The following is a 15,537-nucleotide window of genomic DNA, read 5'->3' as shown; positions in this document are numbered from 1 at the left end:
CGAACAGCTTCATCTGGTCAACCATCAGATTGACAAAGTCATTTCTGGAAAAAAAAACTAAAATAGTCAATTTCAGTGAACCCGACGATGTCAATCTTGATTCCTGAGTCGCCAACAAACTCAGGGCTCGTGGTCCAGAAAAGTTCACCAGTAAACTTGTCTGGGGGGCTTGACCAGTATGAGCACCAGGGGGACTTATACCAGCATGGGGCACAGGGTCAGGAGTAGCGGAGGTTTGCGGCCTCGCATGGTGGTGTCTCCGCCACCTTGGTGGTTCATCATCAGAAGATGATAAGGAGGATGCGGAAGAAATAAGGAAGCTGGGGTCTTCCTCGTCCTCTGTGGCACTTTCAGAGTCGGAGGCAAGTATGGCGTACTCTAATGGGGGTGAAGTTTATGTTCGGGTGGGGGAAACTTTATTTGTGTGTGTGCTACGTGTGGTTCGAGGCTTCCTACCCTAACCCGCCCTAAACTACTAACTAACCCGCCCTAAGAACAAAAATATAAAATAAAACTAAAAAAAAGGGAAAAGGTTTTTTGTTTTTTTTTGCAAAAAAAAAAAAGGACTTCTAGCGCAAAAAGTCCTGCGCCAAAAAAAAGTGTCTATCTAATCAGTGGTGTGCACACTGATTAGCGCTTGGTGACGGCAGGGTGCGCAGAAGTCAGTGGGGGTCCGGCCACTCAGCCCAGAACAGTGGCTGGTAGCATGTACACAGACCCCCACACAAAAAAAAATATATATATATATATAAATAAATAAAATAAAAAAACCTGAAAAAAAGCACTCGCCTGAACACAAGAAAACCACTGACCAGTGATAAATCACTGACAGCGGTGGGGTGGGCCGCAATAAAATAAAAAATACGCGAAAAAGCGTCTGCGCCACAAAAAAATGATCAGTACTACGGCCACAAAAAAACGCTGATCAGTACATTTTTATATGGAAGAGGGATGGCCACACAGTTTAGCAAAAAAAAAAAAGCTGGGGGCAGAACGCAGCGACCCTGTAAAGGTGCTGCTAAAGGTGCTGCGGACCTGCAGACACTTACAGTATGGTATGTTGGGGGGGGGGAAAATTATCTTTTTTTCACCACCTAAATCTGTCCCTGTCTAATCTAAAGTTGTCCAGGGGGGCACAGAAACAATGCCAGACGGCACTTTCTACACTCTGAGGGGAGCACCAGACACAAAATGGTGATGAGCAGAGCGGAGCAACAGGCCCCTGCTCTCCTCCCCCTCCTCATACAATGTGATTGGTGCGGTCACTACGACTGCCCAATCACAGCTGTCCTGGGGGGAGGGTAATCGCAGGTTTGTATTTAGCGGCGATCTGCGGCTATCGCCAATATGGGGGATTTCAGCAGGCATCCAAGTCTGGTCCCCGCCCGGCGAGCGGCGGGGAGCGGAAATACTCAGGGCGTACAGGTACACCCTGAGTCCTTATGGATCGGGGATGCAGGGTGTATACATACGCCCTGTGTCCCCAAGGGGTTAAGGGGATGGAGTGTTGGGGGGCCTTCTTATAGGAGGGCAGAGAAGTCCCCGCTATTGTGCTGCTGATGGGGCCGAGGGAAAACAGTTTCACTTTCTAAATCATAATCCGTGACCCCAAACTAATAGAAAAACGCACCACAAATACATAGAGTTTATCATGGCCGACACCGATCAGTAAATCTGTGGCTCAAAATTGCTGCAAAACCCCATAAAATGTGCAATAAAGCTTCACAAACCTAATAGCATCCAGATAACCTATACAGACCTAGTCCTGCGTACACAGCTGAGGGTTTGTTACAATGCCATCCTACATCTCATGTGGGACAGATTATCAGACACATGAACCCGGCCCCAGAGATATATGATGACCGTCCTCGGTATCACGTGCGGCTTCTCTAGCGTCATACAGGTGGGAGGTTGGACGTGCGCTCTGGGATTTCTGGCCAGGATTAGCAGCACGCAGCTCCCTATAGACCCAGTGCACACCTGCGCATTGTGAATGACATCAGACGGTATAATACGGCCACCACAGTAGAGCTGTATACCGCACTGCAGAGTCATCTATTATGTATGTCATCTATCATACATGTATCACTATTCCCTGCTCACCCCTCTCCGCACCTCCATCCCAAAGCAGGTGATCACAGCAGTCCAGGTACTGAGAGACCCCATAGAGCTGTATACTGCAATACTGCACCCCACAGCATCCGTATCAATATTCTCTGCTCACCCCCCTCCACCACAACCATAATCATAGCAGACTACATCTGATAGAGCTGTATACCACACAGAGAAGTCATCGGTTTTCCCTGCTCACTCCCCTGTGATCATAACAGTCCAGACAATGAGAGACTCCCCCATAGAGCTGTATAATGCACTGAGGAGTCATCTGTATTCCCTGCTCACTCCAGTGTGATCATAACAGTCCAGACAATGAGAGACTCCCCCCATAGAGCTGTATAATACACAGAGGAGTCATCTGTATTCCCTGCTCACCCCTGTGATCATAACAGTCCAGACAATGAGAGACTCCCCCCATAGAGCTGTATAAAGCACAGAAGAGTAATCTGTATTCCCTGCTCACTCCCCTGTGATCATAACAGTCCAGGCAATGAGAGACTCCCCCCGTAGAGCTGTATAATACACAGAGGAGTCATCTGTATTCCCTGCTCACCCCCTGTGATCACAGCAGTCCAGGTACCGAAACACCCCCTCCCTGCCAAAATCTGCTTCATGTAAATTTAATGTGGGCCTCTCATAAACAAGCCGTCCAGGATTAGAAAAACAGAGCTGCTTCACTTTAGCAACAGTGCCCCATCTGTCCATTCCTGGTATTGACTCAAAAAAGTGTCCCTGAGAGTATTCAGGGCAAAATTGACAATAACAACCTATAAGGGGTGACCCCTTATGGGGACAACCCTCACTAGAACCCTCCCTATAAAATATTTACTTTATTAGTATTGATTAAAATATGTGACCCAAAGAAAAAATTAAAATATGCATTGGAAGGGGAATGTATATGATCAAGTGTGAAGGAATTCACACACTAGAGGGTGTTCGGGGCAGCTGCGCATGTATTCAACTCCACTCTATGGACCACTGGTGATTCCAGTGTCCTCTAGTGCTCAGCTGTCCCTCACTCCTTTGTTCCTAAAGATCCCCTGTGCCACGCTAACTAAAACTCGGACCGTAGGCCTAGTGAGGAGTGAGGGACAGCTGAGCACTAGAGGACACTGGAATCACCAGTGGTCCATAGAGTGGAGTTGAATACATGCGCAGCTGCCCCGAACACCCTCTAGTATGTGAATTCCTTCACACTTGATCATATACATTCCCCTTCCACTGCAGATTTTAATTTTTTCTTTGGGGTCACATATTTTAATCAATACTAATAAAGTAAATATTTTATGGGGAGGGTTCTAGTGAGGGTTGTCCCCATAAGGGGGTCACCCCTTATAGGTTGTCATTCCTGGTATTGTGACTCATCTGAGCTGCAATACCACTTACAACCTAAGACCAGGTGTGGTTCTGTTTATGGAAAAAGTAGCCACATTTCCCTAATCCTGTATAACTCTGCGGGGTCATGACACTTACATCACTTGTTAATGCCTTATGGCTCTCAATGCTGGCGACCACATACCAGAGGAACAAAAATAGTGCTCCCTGCTGGTTTACGTGTACACTTGACAGTCCACCCTCTCATACACAGCCTATAGTGAACGCAGATGAGCGGGGCCCCTATTCCTGGGGGCCCTATACCAGCTACAGCTGCCTCTTGGCGATGAACACATGACTGTCACTATGGTCGCCACGAGCTGTCACTGACGTGATGGTTTTCTAGCGTGTGATCTCCATCTGACCTCTGCACTTTCTCATTTTTATCTCCTGCTTAGTGACTCTCCTCATTACAGGAGCAGCAACGCTGGAAGTCACCGGAGATCGCAGATTTTCCGCTAGTAACATGGCGACCAATTAGAGCTACGATTACAGACGCCTCTTAGGGAACGTTCACACAGAGTCTCCCAAATGAATAAAATATGAGACGTCTGTGGGCAGAAAATCTACGTTTAAATTGCATCTGGAAAACTATAACATTTCGGGTCTGCACCGAATCCGGTAGAAAGTGGATTTGTTCAAAAATTTTTGTCCCAAATCCCATTGACTATTGTGGGGGCAAAAAAATGCATCAAGAAATGACTTGTCAATGTAGATGTTAGGACTCACGCCAGACGAGAAAAGAAACATTAAAATCTCCGGTGTGAACTGTGACGAAGATTTTCCATGGAAGTGAGTCTTGTGCACAAGGCCTCAGGTCGCGTTCACATTGTGCTGTTGTCTGGGTATTTTGGAGCAGCATACAGATGTAATAATGTAAGGCTGGGTCCACACCACGATTTTCTATACAGTTTTTGGATACGTTTTTTTTTTTTTTAAACGTATGCAACCATACAGCAAACCGTGGCCATAGACTTCCCATTCAAAACCGTATGCACCATATTGTGTACGGTTGTCTCTGTTTTTCACACCACACGCTTTTTTACTTTTTTTTTCTGGACAGAAAACCGTGGCCTACCACGGTTTTTGGTCCAGGTGAAAAACCGTATTGACCCGTATACTTTTTTTTTTTTAACATGGGAGTCAATGGGAACCGTACAGACCTGTATGTGCGTACGGTTCCATCCAGTTTTCACCATACAGTTTTTGACTTTGCACAGTTGTTTTTCTTGGAATTTCAGTCAAACAAATGAAACTTTATTCATAATGGAGTGAAAAGTTCAAAACGTATACTTTTCTTTCTTAAAAAAGGAATGCAACCGGACATCATTTTTCAAACCGTATACAGATAAAACTTTGTACACACGTTTTGATAGTTTAGTCAGGTTTTAAGGAATCCGTTTTTTTAAATCAAAAACCTGATAAAAAACTGTATTGTAAAAACGTGGTGTGAACCTACCCTAATACACGTAATAACGCAATATGACTGGCTTACAGGAAATACAAGGCAGTGTTCACATGATGCATTTTTTCTAGTGAGCAAAAAGAAGCGGCCTATCACACTATCGCGCTGTTCACGCTTCTACGGTGATTTTGCGTGGCATTTGTTCACAGCAGCCTCCTATTGATTTCTATGGGATTCTGCTGCATAGATCACGTTGGAAGTTCCATAATGGCAGATGTTCAATCCTACGGCCGAATCCACTGGAGAAGTCGCCTCTGCCAATAGAAATGTATTCGGCATATTCTATGTATGCGGCATATTGCGTAAAATCCGGATAATTTCTACTCCATACAGGAAGAGTGCGGATCCACAGAGGAAATTCAGCGAGGCCGAATGCTTCCTCTGAAACCAACGCACGTGAAATCCGCGTCATACACACATGTAAAAAAAAAAGAACCATAAAAAATGCACGGACACCGCTAGAATACACATGTAAAATGCGCGTATCTCAGGAATGTTTTTGCCTGGATATCTACGTGTAAATGTCTGCTTCTATTCTATGTGTGAATCCAGGGGGTATAAACAGGATCTGACCCCAAGAAGGGGCAAATACTAGACCCCCCAGATGTGTCCTTTATAAGAAAAGTGCTGTGAAGTCCATCTTGTGATCTCTTGAGCCGTAATGCTGTGTACAGAGTGTGCTTACTATAATTTGCGCGTGGGGGGAGGCATTTGTTGGATGTTAGCGCACCTCATAGGCTACCACTGGCACTTGCATGGCAGAAGACAGGGCAAAAACATGCTGTGAACTAGCGCCGCCCCTGTCTACAGGCTAAGGCTTCTTTCACACTGCCGTTGCGCCCCGTCAAGAACCTCCGTCAAACTCTCTTTTTTTCCCCAGAGTTTGACGGCCATCATTTTGGCAGGGCGCAACGGGCAACAACGTGTCCCAATGGACCCCATTATAGTCAATGGGGTCCAGAACCTCCGTCAAACTCTCTTTTTTCCCCCAGAGTTTGACGGCCATCATTTTGGCAGAGCGCAACGGGCAACAACGTGTCCCAATGGACCCCATTATAGTCAATGGGGTCCAGCCGGTGCCGCTGTTTTTCATGGGAGACGCAGGGGAAAACCATGGTGCAAGCTGTATTTTTTCTCCTGCTATTTTCCACACTGGCCCCCACACTACCATGTCATAACGGCTGTCCGGGCATGCTGGGAGTTGTAGTTTTGCACCAGGTGAAGGCAACACTGCCATAGACTATACTGGAGTGAGTCAGATGAGGCTGTCGTGCCCTTTAGCGGGTTATAACTCACAATCTCATTGGCTTAAGACCAATAATGGCCGCCAGATGACTACGTCTGGTCCCTTATACTCCATGGGCTTGCTCTCACTATGCCACAGTATACAGGTTGCCTTTGTATACCTCAAAAATATGTGAAAGATATAACATACAAGCAGTCATAGCCAATTTTAATTTATGTTTAGCGCTAATGTAAAACGCATGAAATGGCCGTCCATTGCCAGACAGAGCCCAGGAGGCATCCTTGTGTCCCTGTCTGGTCAAGATACATCCATATAGGACTGGAATGGCGTAGTAGGCGGGACTATTCCCTTCTGCGTGGTCCAGTAATAGACGTATGTATTGAACATGTCTATTTTTTTATACGTTGGCCTATGGCGTATATGACGGTCGCCTGATCTCACGTTAGAAACTGATGGAAATCGCCTGTTATAGCCACAACAGCAAAATCGTGAGTCAGGCGGGAACCTTTGTTTTCAGCTGTAGTCATTGGCAGACCGGGCATGCTGGGAGTTGTAGTTCTGCTACAGCTGGAGGTGCACAGTTTGGAGAGCCCTCGGCCCCATCAACAGCTGGTTTTCTATGGGGTCAATTACTACAACTCTCAGCATGTTCTGAGGACCCAGGGTAATAGGAACATACAGGAGCCGACAGTAGGACGGGACAGGGAACACGAGGTCCCCGCCATGTTTACATGCGGCCTAGTAGAAGTTGTGAGGCCTGTACACGTCGCCATGGTAACACTGGAGTAGGACGCACAGGAGCCCGGGCCCACGTCAGCACGTTCCCCCGTACGTGCGCGCTTCCGCCGTGCTGTGCTGTTGCTGTGGAGAGGTGCGGGCTCGGCTACCGGTGTTGGCGGCTCCGGGATGGGGAGAGAGCGCGTCCTCCGTGCGGCCCGGGGGCTGGGGCGGCCCGGGAGGTGAGTGCTGGAGCCGAGCGGCGGGGCCGGGGGAGGCGGCGGCATCAGGAGCGGGAGCAGAGAGGGGAGAGGGCGGGGAGAGCGGCTGGGCAGAGCCGGGTGGAGGCCGCAACCACAGCCCGAGCCCTGCGACATCCGCGGGAGACTCTACTACAGGGCCTAACATCTGAGGGGGCACTACTACTACTACTACACGGCCCATCATCCCCTGCAGGAAACACTACTACTACACGGCCCATCATCCCCTGCAGGTGACACTACTACTACACGGCCCATCATCCCCTGCAGGAGACACTACTACTACACGGCCCATCATCCCCTGCAGGTGACACTACTACTACACGGCCCATCATCCCCTGCAGGAGACACTACTACTACTACACAACCCATCATCCCCTGCAGGAGACACTACTACTACACAACCCATCATCCCCTGCAGGTGACACTACTACTACACGGCCCATCATCCCCTGCAGGAGACACTACTACTACTACTACTACACGGCCCATCATCCCCTGCAGGTGACACTACTACTACACAACCCATCATCCCCTGCAGGTGACACTACTACTACACGGCCCATCATCCCCTGCAGGAGACACTACTACTACTACACGGCCCATCATCCCCTGCAGGAGACACTACTACTACTACACGGCCCATCATCCCCTGCAGGAGACACTACTACAAATCCCATCATCCCACGCAGGAGACACTACTACTACACGGCCCATCATCCCCTGCAGGAGACACTACTACTACACAACCCATCATCCCCTGCAGGAGACACTACTACAAATCCCATCATCCCCTGCAGGAGACACTACTACTACACGGCCCATCATCCCCTGCAGGAGACACTACTACTACTACACAACCCATCATCCCCTGCAGGAGACACTACTACAAATCCCATCATCCCCTGCAGGAGACACTACTACTACTACTACACAACCCATCATCCCCTGCAGGAGACACTACTACAAATCCCATCATCCCCTGCAGGAGACACTACTACTACACGGCCCATCATCCCCTGCAGGAGACACTACTACTACTACACAACCCATCATCCCCTGCAGGAGACACTACTACAAATCCCATCATCCCCTGCAGGAGACACTACTACTACTACTACACAACCCATCATCCCCTGCAGGAGACACTACTACTACTACTACACGGCCCATCATCCCCTGCAGGAGACACTACTACAAATCCCATCATCCCCTGCAGGAGACACTACTACTACTACACGGCCCATCATCCCCTGCAGGTGACACTACTACTACACGGCCCATCATCCCCTGCAGGTGACACTACTACTACACGGCCCATCATCCCCTGCAGGTGACACTACTACTATACGGCCCATCATCCCCTGCAGGAGACACTACTACTATACGGCCCATCATCCCCTGCAGGAGACACTACTACTACACGGCCCATCATCCCCTGCAGGAGACACTACTACTACTACACGGCCCATCATCCCCTGCAGGAGACACTACTACTACTACACGGCCCATCATCCCCTGCAGGAGACACTACTACTACTACACGGCCCATCATCCCCTGCAGGAGACACTACTACTACACAACCCATCATCCCCTGCAGGAGACACTACTACTACTACTACACAACCCATCATCCCCTACAGGATACACTACTACTACTACACGGCCCATCATCCCCTGCAGGAGACACTACTACTACTACACGGCCCATCATCCTCTGCAGGAGACACTACTACTACTACACGGCCCATCATCCCCTGCAGGAGACACTACTACTACACGGCCCATCATCCCCTGCAGGAGACACTACTACTACACAACCCATCATCCCCTGCAGGAAACACTACTACTACACAACCCATCATCCCCTGCAGGAGACACTACTGCTACACGGCCCATCATCCCCTACAGGAGACACTACTACTACACAACCCATCATCCCCTGCAGGAGACACTACTACTACACGGCCCATCATCCCCTGCAGGTGACACTACTACTACACTGCCCATCATCCCCTGCAGGAGACACTACTACTACACGGCCCATCATCCCCTGCAGGAGACACTACTACTACACGGCCCATCATCCCCTGCAGGAGACACTACTACTACACGGCCCATCATCCCCTGCAGGAGACACTACTACTACACGGCCCATCATCCCCTGCAGGAGACACTACTACTACACGGCCCATCATCCCCTGCAGGAGACACTACTACTACACGGCCCATCATCCCCTGCAGGAGACACTACTACTACACGGCCCATCATCCCCTGCAGGTGACACTACTACTACACGGCCCATCATCCCCTGCAGGAGACACTACTACTACACAACCCATCATCCCCTGCAGGAGACACTACTACTACACAACCCATCATCCCCTGCAGGAGACACTACTACTACACGGCCCATCATCCCCTGCAGGTGACACTACTACTACACGGCCCATCATCCCCTGCAGGAGACACTACTACTACACAACCCATCATCCCCTGCAGGTGACACTACTACTACGCGGCCCATCATCCCCTGCAGGAGACACTACTACTACACGGCCCATCATCCCCTGCAGGAGACACTACTACTACACGGCCCATCATCCCCTGCAGGAGACACTACTACTACACGGCCCATCATCCCCTGCAGGTGACACTACTACACGGCCCATCATCCCCTGCAGGTGACACTACTACTACACGGCCCATCATCCCCTGCAGGTGACACTACTACTACACGGCCCATCATCCCCTGCAGGTGACACTACTACTACACGGCCCATCATCCCCTGCAGGAGACACTACTACTACACGGCCCATCATCCCCTGCAGGTGACACTACTACTAGACGGCCCATCATCCCCTGCAGGTGACACTACTACTACACAACCCATCATCCCCTGCAGGAGACACTACTACTACACAACACATCATCCCCTGCAGGAGACACTACTACTACTACTACACGGCCCATCATCCCCTGCAGGATACACTACTACTACATGGCCCATCATCCCCTGCAGGAGACACTACTACTACTACACAACCCATCATCCCCTGCAGGTGACACTACTACTACTACTACACAACCCATCATCCCCTGCAGGAGACACTACTACTACACAACCCATCATCCCCTGCAGGAGACACTACTACTACACGGCCCATCATCCCCTGCAGGTGACACTACTACTACACGGCCCATCATCCCCTGCAGGTGACACTACTACTACACGGCCCATCATCCCCTGCAGGAGACACTACTACTACACAACCCATCATCCCCTGCAGGTGACACTACTACTACGCGGCCCATCATCCCCTGCAGGAGACACTACTACTACACGGCCCATCATCCCCTGCAGGAGACACTACTACTACACGGCCCATCATCCCCTGCAGGTGACACTACTACTACACGGCCCATCATCCCCTGCAGGTGACACTACTACTACACGGCCCATCATCCCCTGCAGGTGACACTACTACTACACAACCCATCATCCCCTGCAGGAGACACTACTACTACACGGCCCATCATCCCCTGCAGGTGACACTACTACTACACAACCCATCATCCCCTGCAGGAGACACTACTACTACACAACACATCATCCCCTGCAGGAGACACTACTACTACTACACGGCCCATCATCCCCTGCAGGATACACTACTACTACATGGCCCATCATCCCCTGCAGGAGACACTACTACTACTACACAACCCATCATCCCCTGCAGGTGACACTACTACTACTACTACTACACGGCCCATCATCCCCTGCAGGAGACCATACTACTACTACACGGCCCATTATCCCCTGCAGGTGACACTACTACTACACGGCCCATCATCCCCTGCAGGAGACACTACTACTACACGGCCCATCATCCCCTGCAGGAGACACTACTACTACACGGCCCATCATCCCCTGCAGGAGACACTACTACTACACGGCCCATCATCCCCTGCAGGAGACACTACTACTACACGGCCCATCATCCCCTGCAGGAGACACTACTACTACTACACGGCCCATCATCCCCTGCAGGAGACACTACTACTACACAACCCATCATCCCCTGCAGGAGACACTACTACTACACGGCCCATCATCCCCTGCAGGAGACACTACTACACAACCCATCATCCCCTGCAGGAGACACTACTACAAATCCCATCATCCCCTGCAGGAGACACTACTACTACACGGCCCATCATCCCCTGCAGGAGACACTACTACTACACAACCCATCATCCCCTGCAGGTGACACTACTACTACACGGCCCATCATCCTTATGTAGCAGATTCTGTATAGCTTGATGGAGTACTCTAGTGCAGACTATTCCCACTCCGTTCTGCCCGGGCTAAAAACAATTAAAATAAACTTTCACTCACCTTCCTGCGTCCCCCGGAGCGCTGCTACAGCTAATCTGTCCTCCGATCCCGTCTTCCTGTGCACGGCCGGTGATACTCTGAATGCCGTGGGATGATCCGTGCCCAGGAAGAGGGGATCGGAGGACAGATTAGCTGTAGCAGCGCTCCGGGGGACGCAGGAAGGTGAGTGAAAGTTATTTTTTTTTGTTTTTTTTTTAGCCCGGGCAGAACGGAGTGGGAATAGTCTGCACTAGAGTACTCCATTAAAACTAAACAGCGGACTGTCTGGGAGTGACCATGTGATGCACCATGTGACCTATTAGTATAAGGGGTGACCCTGCCCTAATGTGGGGGGTCTGTGTATTGTACAGTCTGTCTTCCTATTAACCCCGTCATGATCTGTCCTGTTCTTTTCTCTCTAGGATGTGAGATCCTCAGCGTTCTCACCTACAGCTAGAATGTTCCTTCTGAACGCCCCTCCTCTGGCAGCTTTTCCGACACAATGGACGCCATTTGGATGTAGCACCGCACCCTGTTGTGTCCCCTCCGCAGTGGCTGATATCCCGGTAGCTGCAGATGTTGAGGGCGCTGCAGACAGTCCACAGAGCGATGCGTCTTCTCTGACCGTGAACCTCGAATATGAGCGGATTATGCAGAAGAACAGAAAGGGGGAGCTTCATATTGATCGAGGACTGAAACCTGGTCCTGCCCTCTTCAGAGCCCACGCCAGAGAGAAGGCCGCGCTCATCGTCCCCGCTCACTTCAGAGACATTAAGGAGGAGGGTTCGGACTTTGAGGCTCTGGCTCTGGACTCAGACAGTGATGACTCTGTAGACCGAGGCATTGAGGAAGCCATCCAGGAATATCTAAAGAACAGGGGCAGCGCCGCCCCCTCGTCCTGTGTACCTGCAGCTAAAAGCCCAAACACCTCTGCAGAAAATGACGGAGACCAGGTGAAAGCCGCTCAGAGCAGCGCCCCCGCTCGGAGGTCTCCCATCAAGATGGTGACATCACCGAAAGTGTGCGAGTCCCTCCCCATGCAGACCCTGTCCCGATGCTCGTCACCAGACAGCGTGGGGAGCGACGACTCCTTTGAGTTAAGCATCAAAGAGGAAATCGAACAGTTTCTGATCGAGAAGAAGCTGCAGAACAATCCGAGCGAGTCCGGTGCCGGTAAGAAACAAGCCAGTCACTCTGCAGCCAAACTGAAACCAAAACCCATCAAAGCTGTAGAAAAAGCGAGTCCCAAGCAAGGACCAAAGGGGCCGACTGTGAAAACAGCCTCCGAAAGCCTTAATCTACTTCCTAAAAATGTCAAGCCTAAAGCAGAAAGCGGTAAAAGTAACTTCCGTCTGAAGCTTGCGCCCAGCCCCACTAAGCCCACCATCTCCAGGCAGCTGCCCCTTCCTTCTGCTCAGTGTGCCGACCTCTCAGACTCCAGCAGTGATGATGGGATTGAGGAAGCCATTCAGCTCTACCAACTGGAAAAAAGCAGATTAGAAGGAAACCTCAGCTCCGCTACCAGGACATTTCCAGAGAAAGATGGGAAAAGCACAACGAACGCCACTTCAGATGTTATTCCCTGCCAGATAAAGAACTCTCCTGAACCCCAGAAGAAAACAGACTACAGGAAGAGAAAACTGGCCAGCCTCAAACCTGCAGCTTCTCAAGACTGCACAAGTAAGAGGGCCCTTCATTCTGCAGATGAGCCGGGACTAAAATACCAACCTGAAGTGGCTGCTCTGCGAAGGACCGAAACGGCAACGGAACTGATGTGTGCAGAGGCCATACTGGACATCTCTAAGGCAATTTTGCCTTCACAACCTGAACGCTCTGTTGCAGTTTTGCAGGATAAGCCTTCAGCTCGGCCCCCATCTCCATGTGCAAGCGACAGCTCCGTGGACAGCAATGACAGCATAGAGCAAGAGATAAGAACATTTCTGGCCCAGAAGGCTCAAGCAGAGAGTCTCTGCACAACCTCAGCCAAACAGTCACCAAAGGAACAAAGATCTGAACCCCCCAAACAGCTGCCCCTTCCCAGCACCAAGGCAATCGGGACTTGTAAAGGAAAAGTAAATGACAGCAAAGTTGTAGTTAAGGACTCTCCTGGGAAAGCGATTGAGTCTTTGAATGTCGAGTGCAGCCCAGTCCATTCATCCTTACCCTTTGGTCAACACTTGAAGGGCAAAGCTGTTGAGCCTTGTCCTGATGACTCTTCTAATAAGCCTCACTGCCAAGCTGAGAATGCCAAGCATCACATCATCCAGGCTATGGAAAGTCTCGAGTCTTCTCCAGGGATAAGCGGAGGGAGACGAAAATCCTACATAAAAGTGAGAAGTAACTACAGCGGAGATAAGAGCAGCTCCTTGGATAGCGACGAAGACTTGGACTCTGCTATAAAGGACCTGCTGAGGTCTAAAAGAAAATGCAAAAAGAGACCAAAAGATGGCAGACCACAGTGTAAGAAGAAGGTCCGATTCGGGGAAACTACAACCCGACCATTGGAAGCTGCAGGTGGTACGGAGCAGAAGGACTGCTGTCCCAAACTCCTGGTCGTCAAAAGCTGCCTTGTAACCAATAACCCAAAAGACATTTCCTTCAAGAAGTCAAAGACGAGCTTGAAAATAAAAGAAGAAAAAAAGATCCCGCTGGGAAGTGCAGAGTCATCTTCTGTTACCAAACCCGTGGAGTCTAAACCCGCTTGTGCCTCAGACAAGTCTGTGAACATAAGTAGTAGTGCCTTGCCCGATCCCCAGGACAGCAGCTCGGTGGACAGCGACGATAGCATAGAGCAAGAAATAAGGAAATTTCTGGCTGATCGAGCGCGGGAGTCTGCGGAACTGTCTTCTTCACAAAGGACAGCCGCTCATGCAATCCTTCCCATCGCTATTAAGACTGAGCCTGCCCCGGCCCTCATAGCTAGTCCTGCACCCATAAAGAAGGAGCCCGGGGTGTTATCAAGTTCTGTGACTGAGACTATTCTCCAAAAAGTCCGTGAGAAAAATCGCACCGCCGCCACAGTTACACAACCTACCATCATACAGCGTGTGTACGGCTATAAGGACAACTTATCTTCTGTAGCCAGGTTACAGCGGCCGCCCATGGGCATAGCCAAGGCAGCCGCTCCTGTACGCAGCGTCATCGTCCCGAGAGAGTGCATCGCCAGGCCGGCCGAGAAGAAGCTCCCCATGGCTCCTGACAGAGTGGTCGTGAAAACCGGTGTGAACAGTTCTCAAGGGAACATCCCCATCTCTGGGAACTTTGTCGCTGGTCTTAAATACATTTCAGGAACTGAACAGCAGCTTCTACTAAACGTAGGGAAGACGGGGGCCACCAGGCTGGCCACCGACTTCTACAACCCTGCAGGAACCATCGCACAGCTGGGGAACTGTCAGGCTATGCAGAAAAAGACACTAATCTTAGAACAGCCTAAAGTGGTACAAGCCCCCGCCTTCTCCCTCGGCACCCCCATGGTTCGCCCCGCACTGTATGTAGTAACCACCAAAGTGGTGCAAGAGACTTCTGCCTCCTTATGTCTCCCCATAAACGCCACTACCTACGACACTGGCCTGAACCTCATGAGCATTCAGTACTGTCCCAGTCAGGTAGCCCCCCACCCATCAGCATGCACTGCCCCCTTTACCTTTCAGCAAGCTCGAAACAGTGAAACCATGGTTATTACCCCCGGCAAGGCAGGAGAGATCCCCACACTCCTAACCAAAGCAAGAGCGAGGGAGACGACGTCAGGGCTACTAGATGGAGAAAGCAGGTGCCCTAATGTAACCCCGAGAGCAGCCGAAAATATAGAGCCAGGTGCTAGCATGGTGCAGAAAGAGAAAGTGTAAGTATGATCGGCTCCGGAGCGGGACACTGTCTAGAGTTGTACGACTAAAGTCATGCCTTGGTATTGGCCTCTTTTTTTGGAGGTCATATGTGGGCTGTTATTTACAATAGTGAGGTGTTTCCCAAACAGGTTGCT

The 15,537-nt window shown here is 50.4% G+C and overlaps 1 protein-coding gene across 1 annotated transcript in view; it reads left to right on the top strand.

Moving 5' to 3' along the window:
* The first annotated feature begins 6,462 nt into the window (after positions 1-6,462).
* Positions 6,463-15,537, top strand: part of PPP1R26 (protein phosphatase 1 regulatory subunit 26) — a 26,413-nt gene continuing 17,338 nt past the window's right edge. The window contains exons 1-2 of the mRNA XM_056539620.1: positions 6,463-7,159; positions 11,981-15,399. Coding sequence (XP_056395595.1) covers positions 6,932-7,159; positions 11,981-15,399 — 3,647 coding nt within the window. The 5' untranslated portion in view covers positions 6,463-6,931. The remainder of the gene's footprint in view (positions 7,160-11,980; positions 15,400-15,537) is intronic.

The sequence above is a fragment of the Hyla sarda genome, chromosome 9 (genome assembly GCF_029499605.1).
Source record: "Hyla sarda isolate aHylSar1 chromosome 9, aHylSar1.hap1, whole genome shotgun sequence".
NCBI classification, from domain to species: Eukaryota; Metazoa; Chordata; class Amphibia; order Anura; family Hylidae; genus Hyla; species Hyla sarda.
This window is presented reverse-complemented; position numbering and strand designations above follow the sequence as displayed.